This window comes from Prionailurus viverrinus, chromosome A1, assembly GCF_022837055.1.
Source record: "Prionailurus viverrinus isolate Anna chromosome A1, UM_Priviv_1.0, whole genome shotgun sequence".
Classification (NCBI taxonomy): domain Eukaryota; kingdom Metazoa; phylum Chordata; class Mammalia; order Carnivora; family Felidae; genus Prionailurus; species Prionailurus viverrinus.
The window spans coordinates 158263171-158271692 of record NC_062561.1 but is presented as its reverse complement, the minus strand read 5'-3'; the positions used below and the strand labels follow the sequence as shown (position 1 = coordinate 158271692).

The window sequence follows — 8522 nt, the reverse complement described above, 5'->3', positions numbered from 1 at the left end:
CAATTTCCAGGCTCCTCAGGGAGAGCAATGTGGGGATTTTCCTCCTGGAAGCAAAGGCAAATTCTCTGGTCTGGAAGGTACACTTGATTTAAACACGATTCAAAATAAGTAAAAGCAGATGATAACACAGCAAATAATGAAAGCTTGGCAATTTCGCTAAAACAAATTATCTTATCCAGAACACTATGGGAGCGTCAAAGAGAAATGCAAAAATAACTCTGTGTATCTTTGACTGTTCTTAAAATTTCCAGTGGCTCAAACTCTCATCTCCAAACTGGGAAATGTGAGAGGAACTGAAAGGGAGAGAAGAACCTGGAAAAGTGTAGGGAAATGTAAACATTAGAAAGAGAGAGTGTAGGAAGGGGACAGCTTCAGGGTCAATCTGAGACTCTCCTGCCCGTTGTGATCTGGATAGACCCGGGCCCGCCGCGTGTTCCGTGGAGGCCGTGCGGCGGCGACGGTGACCTGAGTGGCCATGGAGCAGCTAGAAAGCGCTTTCGCAGGAGCAGGGCAGCGGCCGGGGGCGAGGCGGAGGTGGGCGCCAGCAGCCCTCTTCTGGCTGCTCGCGTCTAGCGTGGTGATAATGGGGGTGGGGCCAGCGGTGGCGGTGCAGCGCTTGGTGGCCCCCCGTCCCCTCATCGTCCTCCGCTGTTCCCTCCCACGAACAGCAGACTGCGCCCAGGCGCCTCCGCAGCCGCCGCAGGAGCCGGCAGTCGCCTGCCTGGAAGAAGAGGTAAACGAAGGGATCGAGAGCGCTGTTGGCCACTCCCACGAGGTGCAGCGCGGCCGCCACTTCCTCGGCCTCCCAGTCTCCCACCTGTCCCGACGACCACACGGCCGCCAGCCGGGCAGCGAAGTAGGGAAGCTCGCAGCTCACGAACAGCAGCGCCAGCGCCAGGCTCATCTTCAGACTCTGTACCTTAGCGCGTGGCAGCGCGCTGGGCGCAGGGGCTCGGCCGGGACTCGCCCACCAGGGCGCTGAAGGCGGCGGGGCCTGGGGCGGGCGCTGCCACCAGGCGCAGAGCAGGCGGCTGCAAGCTACGCCCATGACCGCGACCGGCGCCACGAAGCCCGCGACGGCCTCGTAAAGCGCATAGACCTGCAGGTGCCAGCGCGGCAGAGGCGCGAAGATGTCACGGCAGCGACGCTCCCCGGACCAAGCGCGGGGGGCCGAGGGCGCGGCGGGTGGCGGCGAGGGGGCGCCCCCGCGCACCACGAAGGCGGGGGGCAGCGCCAGCAGCAGCGCCAGCAGCCAGCCCAGGGCGGCGAGGGCGCGCGCTGGCAGCGGCGGGCCCTGCGGCCGGCGCACGGTGCGCTGGCGTTCGAGGGCAATGAGTACCACGAGGTGGGCCGAGGCGCCTCGGCCGGACGCCTGCAGCAGCTGCACGAAGCGGCACGACAGGTCTCCCGCCGCCCGGCGCGGCTCGCCCAGCAGCTCCCAGGCCAGCTGCGACAGCGCGGTGCCTCCGCACGCGTACAGGTCAGCGAGGGCCAGCTGCACGAGCAGGAAGTCCATCTTGCGACGCTTGGGGCCTGCCCACGGCCCGGCACCCCCGCACAGGCGGCACAGCACAGTGCTGTTGCCGGCCACCGCCACCACCAAGATGACCCCCAGGAAGACCAGGCGGACGCGGCGGCCGGGCGGTCCGGGAGGCGGCGGAGGCGGCGGCGGCGGCCCCGGGGCCGGGGCTCCCTGTTCCGAAGTGAAGTTGAGACCCCAGCCGGGAAAGACGGGTACGGAGACGTTGGGCGCCAGCGAGAAAGTTGAGGGGCTGAAGGGATCCTCCATCCTTAGCCTGGGGGGAGCGGAGGTAGGAAGCGAGGGAAACCCAGGTGGAGGCGAGGCTGCGAGGGGCGCTCAAAGTTTGTTGAAAACGCACACGCAACAGAGAGGGAAATGGATTCGGGTAGACTCGCGCTTAGTTGTTTTTATAGGTTGTCCTCGTCATTTGTCACTCAAATGTGGGTTGTACACTCGAGGAACACACATGATTCCTATTCTCCACCTTCTCCGTGGCTCTCCTCCCAGTCCCGGTGGATGCCCTTCCAATCTCTGCCGCGGCTCCCACAGCGCGCTCGCAGTGGCGGCGGGGACCACTGAGTTCTGGGTGCCTCTCCCGTTCGCTATTCAATTTACAGGAAGAGCACAAAACAGGGCAGAAGGTCGCTTTGCTCGGCCTTTGCAAAAGCGCATGCTAACCGGGACTGACACACCAGAGAGGAGGGTCCTGACCGAGACTGTACCTCTCAAAAACGGTTATGGATTACGGTTACGGATTGCTAGTAGGAAAAAAAAAAAAGACTAGTTTTGATTAAAAAAATAATAATAATCAGAAATGGTATGGATCTACATGCACTAGCATGAGACAAACAGGAACACAAGAAACCCAACAGCGTTTTGGGCAAAGAGGAGCCCAAGAGATGAATCTTTGATAAACATGTATCTTCCTCTGGCCATCAGTGAGAGTATTTACTTGGAGAGAACTAAAGTAATGATGTTGCTTGGCAATTAGAAGGAGCAGTGATTTGCAGATGTTTCAAATACTCCTCATTACTTGAAGCCACGGTTCACAGCTGCTCTCTCGGTGATGTAAAATTTGCTGCATTAGTCTGAAGGGGACATTCATAGGTTTTATGCATATGGTAGTGCATTTATTGATTTTCCCCTAATATTTTCATCCAGTGGAGGATGTGTCATCATGGCTTTTCATTCTCTTGATTCTGTTTTCCAAGCAGATGGAGGTTGCTGGGAGGGAGTACGCCCCCAATAAGCCTAGAGAAAAGGTGACTAAGAGAACGATAAGGCGGCCAATTTTCAAAAAAGAAATTCAAGTCACAGGAAATGGTTTAGATTAAATTCTGTCTTTTATTTTAGTCCTATCTCCTCCTCACAAACAAATTTTACTTTTCCTGTTGGAAACATCAATTTGTCTTTTATGTACCCTCTTATATTATTTTAAAAAATTTTTTCTTAATGCTTTATTTTTAATCAGAGAGAGAGAGAGAGAGAGAGAGAGAGAGAGCGAGAGAGAGAGACAGAGAGAGAGAGAGCGAGCAGAGGAGCAGTGAGAAGGGGAGACACAGAATCCGAAGCAGGCTCCAGGCTCCGCCGAGCTGTCAGCACAGAGCCCAACGCAGGGCTTGAATTCTCAAACTGTGAGATCAAGACTTGAGCAGAAGTCAGACGCTGAACTAACTCAGCCACCCTCTTACATTATTACAGTGTAAGTAGATTTCCTGTGTTTCTGGCCTGGGCATCTGCTGGGGTTCATATTCCCAGACTGAGGACACATTTGGCACTTTAAGATGCTCAGGATAGGAGGGGTTGGTAGATGCAGATGACAGTGCTGTTAGTTGCCTGGAGGAATCCTAATTCCTAAACTGTTGTCCTTTGGCCGGAGACCTTTGTCATTTTTATTATCCTATCTCCAGTGGCTAGCACTGGGCCTGATACAGGTTAGGTATCAGTAAATATGTTTTGAATTAATGAACTAGACGATATATGACACATTTCAGATAATTTTGAGCAAATGTTCCTGCTTTGACTATAAATCCATCAACCTAAGAAAAAACTACCTTTCATACCTATGCCAGTATCATCCAGAGGAGCCCAAGGAAGCTCTGGAAGAGGTGTAGGGATAGCCATTCTTGATGGAACACTTAAGGGAGAGGAAGAGCAATAGTCTTGGGAGATCAGACTCTTGGTTTAATTTTCACATTCTCCCCTCAGAGGATTTTGCTGGGGCCTTTTTCTTTGTAACATACACCATCCCAGCTTATGATCCACTTCTTCCAAGGTGCTGTCTGTGAGCAATACCCATAATTCAGTGATTCCTCTAAGCAATATCAGTTTAATATTTCTCAAGGTAATTCTATAATTTGTCTCAAATTTGTTGAAATGCTCTCGTATAGCAAAATAAGACTCTACCAGTGACATTACATTTCACAGAACTTTACTAAGACCTGATAAATCATTGATTAAAGAAAATGATTCTCAAAATGACACATGCACACGGTTTGGAAAGTCTAACAGAACTAGAGGGCCAACAACAATATCGTTTCCTATACACACATCCTCACTCCTCCTTCTAGAGGGAACCAATTTAGAATCTATTTGCTGTTTCTTCTGGCATTTACTTAATTCCAGAATTCTAAATCACAAATGTGTAATGCTATTTATTGACTCAGTGATTTCAGACACGATTATCTTCTCATGAGATACAATAATCTTGTAATTTCAGGTTAGATCTATGTTTAGTGTTTACATTATTATGAAATGAAAATATTCTCAGCTGAATGTTATAGTATATTTTGAGTATCAGTTTTTTGTTTTCTTGAAGTTAATAACCGCCTTAATTTTCCTTGTTATACAGCTAATTCTTCCTTTAAATGGTCCCTCAGTTCGATTTGCATAAGTTTGGTTTTGTAACATAATGTAGCAATTCCAATTTTTTTTTTTTTTCCTTTGGAAACCTTCTTATCAGAGACTCCCTTCTCTCTCCTATGTGGGCTGGTTTATTTCCAGGCCTGCTACACACTTATCATCCTGAAATATGTTTGTTGTCAACACTGAAACTCTCTGCCCTTCTCTTGGGTTGGAATTCCTGCCTCTTGGGTTTCTGGTCTTTTTTCTTGGTTTCTTCCTTTTTGGTAGAAAACATCACCTGACATGTTGTAAGGTTAAAAAGACTGTGCAGAGGCTGAGGACGTAGCTGCGAGAGTCTCACTGTGCCTATTATACCTGAGTCACGTAGATTCAATCACGTTTGCCCTCCAGGACACCTGTTACCCAGGCATCTCCCTTTGCCATCATCCTAGAGACTCCTTTCATTATCTCATGCTGTTTTTTCTGCTTTCTAATTTCATGGGTATTTTTTGTTCTTTATTTCCCTCCTTGGGTGGAAAGCATCTTCAGTGGCTTCTTGAGAAAGGGTATATTTGGGGGATCTTGTATGTCTGAAAATTTCTTTATTTTACCATCATGCTTAACCGAAGTCTTGGCTGGGGTTAGAATTCTATATTGGAAACATTTTCCTTCTGAATTTTGATGGCATTGTTCCATTACCTTCTGGATTTTAAGTGTGTTGAGAAGCTTAAAGCCACTCTGGATCCTCATTGGTGTAAACATGATCATTGTTTTTTCCATTTTTGAAGTTTGATTCTTTTCTTCTCTCTGAAAAATTTCACAAAGATGTGTTTATTTGATCCACTGCTGGGCATAATCAAGGGTCATGGGTTGTATTAAATTGCATTATGCCTCTAGTGGCCTTTAATCTACAACGGTTTCCCAGCCTTTCTTTTTCCTTTCATGATTCTGACAGGTCTGAAGGGTCCACGATACATGTTTAGTAGAATGTCTCTAACGTTGCTTTTTGTTTCCACATAATTAAATCTGAGTCAGAGTTTTTGGGCTGAAATACTACCTAGGTAATAATGTGTCCGTAGTATGTCATTTCAGGGGCATATATAGTGCTAGTTTGTCTCAATACCAGTGATGTTAAACTTGACATATGTTTTTTAAAACCTAAGGTTCTAGGTTCTGTGCTTGTCCTCCAGAGGTAGCCACTCTGCATTTGTCCACCTGTCCCACTGAGGGGCTCCATTAGGTCTCCAGCCCTGCCCCCAATCTTTCTCATGAGTGCTGCTTGAGGTCTATGACAAAAAGTTCGTGAGTGGAGGTGGTTTCCCTTGTGTGGGGGCTCCCAGAATTTGTGTTGTTATTTTCACACACATTGGGCTTTAAGAATTTGTCAAAATGGGGCGCCTGGGTGGCACAGTTGGTTAAGCGTCCGACTTCAGCCAGGTCACGATCTCGCGGTCCGTGAGTTCGAGCCCCGCGTCGGGCTCTGTGCTGACAGCTCAGAGCCTGGAGCCTGTTTCTGATTCTGTGTCTCCCTCTCTCTCTGCCCCTCCCCCGTTCATGCTCTGTCTCTCTCTGTCCCAAAAATAAATAAATGTTGAAAAAAAAATTAAAAAAAAAAAAAAAAAAAGAATTTGTCAAAGTATCCGTTGTTTTGTTATCCACTCTTTGGGCTACTGGTTTCCACCTCCACCTCCCCTGATGTTCTGCCAAAGGTGGACCAGTTTGAGTGTATCACCTTCCCAGAGGGACTTGCCACCCTTTTGAATTCAGTTTACCAGTTGCCTTGCAACCTTAGTCACTGATAGGCTCAAAAAAAGTTTAGATGATCTAGCCTTTTTTTCTTGATTTTTGTTAATGTGGGAGGAATATTCCTTGCAACTTTCCCTTTCCTATGGGAAAGCAAGACTCTCAAAATATTATTGAAGGATGGCAATCCTTTACTATAAATATTACAAAATTGATACTTATTTTGTTGTTTAACTTCTTGAACAGTTTATTTTTATTTCCTCTTAATAATTAAAAGCCTAAGGCCAAAAATATTCTTCTGAATATAGTTCTGATTGTGTCATATGTTCTATGTTTTCTTATTTTCATTTTAAAAGTAGCATAGGGGCACCTGGGTGTCTCAGTCGCTTAAGCATCTGACTTTGGCTCAGGTCATGATCTCAAGGTTCTGAGTTTGAGCCCTGGTTTGGACTCTCTGCTGTCAGCACAGAGCCTGGAGCCTGCTTCAGATTCTGTGTCTCCCTTCTTCTCTTCCCCTTCCCCACTCGTGCTTTGTCTCTCTGCCTCTCTCAAAAATAAACATTAAAAAGTATTATAAAAATAGCATAGAAGTATAATTTTTTGACCTAAGAATTCTTTAGGATGCTGCCTTATAATTTTATTTTTTTAAATGTTTATTGAGTTTTTTGTTTTGTTTTGTTTTGTTTTGAGAGAGAGAGACAAACCACAAGCGGGGGACAGGCAGAGACAGAGACGGAGATGCAGAATCTGAAACAGGCTCCAGGATCTGAGCTGTCAGCACAGAGCCAGATGCAGCGCTCAAACCCACGAACTGTGAGATCATGACCTGAGCCGAAGTTGAACGCACAATGTGACTGAGCCACCCAGGCGCCCCTAAAAAAGAAACTCTTACTGAGATTAAAATCAGGATTGTATGAAATTTCTACATTAGTTCTGGAGCAGTGACATTTTAAGATCTTCCCATTCAAGAACATACTATCATTCCATGTTCATATCTTGTTTGTACACTTCAGTAGAACTTTATAATTTTTTTTATCTAGGTTTGGGCCTCTTGCTAAAATTTATTTTATAGACTGTCCTAATGTGAGTGAGATATTTTTCCTAATTCCCATTTTTATCTAGTGATTATTCTTATGTATTGATTTTTATATATGTAGCCATTTAACAAGTTTCATCATTTCTAGTAGTTTTTATTAGGGTGCCCTAGGTTTAATGAGATGGAGACCTACAAAGAGTAGAAAGGATAAATACAAAATCCACCATTTTATTTTATTTCTTTTTTTTAACAGGGACAAATAAAAATGTATAAGGCTCCCAGTTGATGTGGATGTTTCTGGATTATGGTTTGAAGAACAAGTTTTCAGAACCTTGTTTCCCAAATCTGACTGCACATTAGACTCACCTGGGGCGCTTTGAAAACTCTCAGTGGTTGGAGGTGGGAGCCAGGCATTACTAGACTTTAAATAGCCTCCAGTAAATCCAGTTTGCAGTAAAGTTGTGAACCATTGTTCTACACTAGCCTTAGCAAACTATGGCCCGCAGGTCCAATCCTATGTTTTTGTAAACAAAGTTTCATTCTAAAGTAGCCAGGCTCCTCTGTTTACATATTGTCTGTTGCTGTTTTCATGCTACTAGCACAGTACTGAGTAGTTGTGAAAAAGACCATATGGTTCACAAAGCCTAAAATAATTCAGTATCTGGCCTTTTTCACAGAAAAAGACAAACATAGAGGGATAGAAAGTCCCTCTGTTGACCCTTTTGTTCAGGCTTTTGCTAGAATTTACTGTTTTTGGAAGGCTCTGCTTTATTGAGAAGGGTACTCCTTTTCAGCTCTGCCCTGCCATTGCCTAAAGTGTTGGTTTTCTAATCCATTGTGTTATCTGAAAAACTCAAATTCCTAGAAAATTAATAAGACAAGTATTTACTAATCTTCTACTATGTGTCAGGCACTTGGGATACCTTAAGCAACAAAAAGGACAAAAATCTGCGCCTGTATCGAACTTTCATCCTAGTGGGGTAGGAGGGGTAGGGGACAGTATAAGCAAATCATATATATAAAACATATACTATGTTGGGTGGTAATAATTTCTATGGAGAAAAATAAAGCAGGGAAGTCTGTGTGAGAAGGTAGCATTGGAGCAATGACCTGAAAGACGTAGCAAAGACAGCCGTACGGAAATCTGGAGAACCGTATGCCAAGCAGGAAGTATTGACAAGCACGAAGGTCTTGAGGTGGTGCATGCCTGGCATGCTGGAAAACAACAGGGATGGATGCCAGTGTGGCCAGAACATAGTGAACAAAGTGGGAATATGGAAGGAGAGCCGGTCTGTGAGGTAACATGCAGCGAGGTAGTTCAGGTGCTGTAGGCCTTTGTAAGGATTTTGGCTCTTACAGAGTTAAGAGGGGACACCA

General features: G+C 46.0%; 1 protein-coding gene across 1 annotated transcript; it reads right to left on the bottom strand.

Annotated features, from left to right (window-relative positions):
* Positions 1-266: 266 nt before the first annotated feature.
* Positions 267-1789, bottom strand: GPR150 (G protein-coupled receptor 150). The gene has a single exon (XM_047857706.1). The coding sequence runs from the start codon at positions 1787-1789 to the stop codon at positions 485-487; it is 1305 nt and encodes a 434-aa protein (XP_047713662.1). The 3' UTR covers positions 267-484.
* Between the last annotated feature and the right edge of the window lie 6733 nt (positions 1790-8522).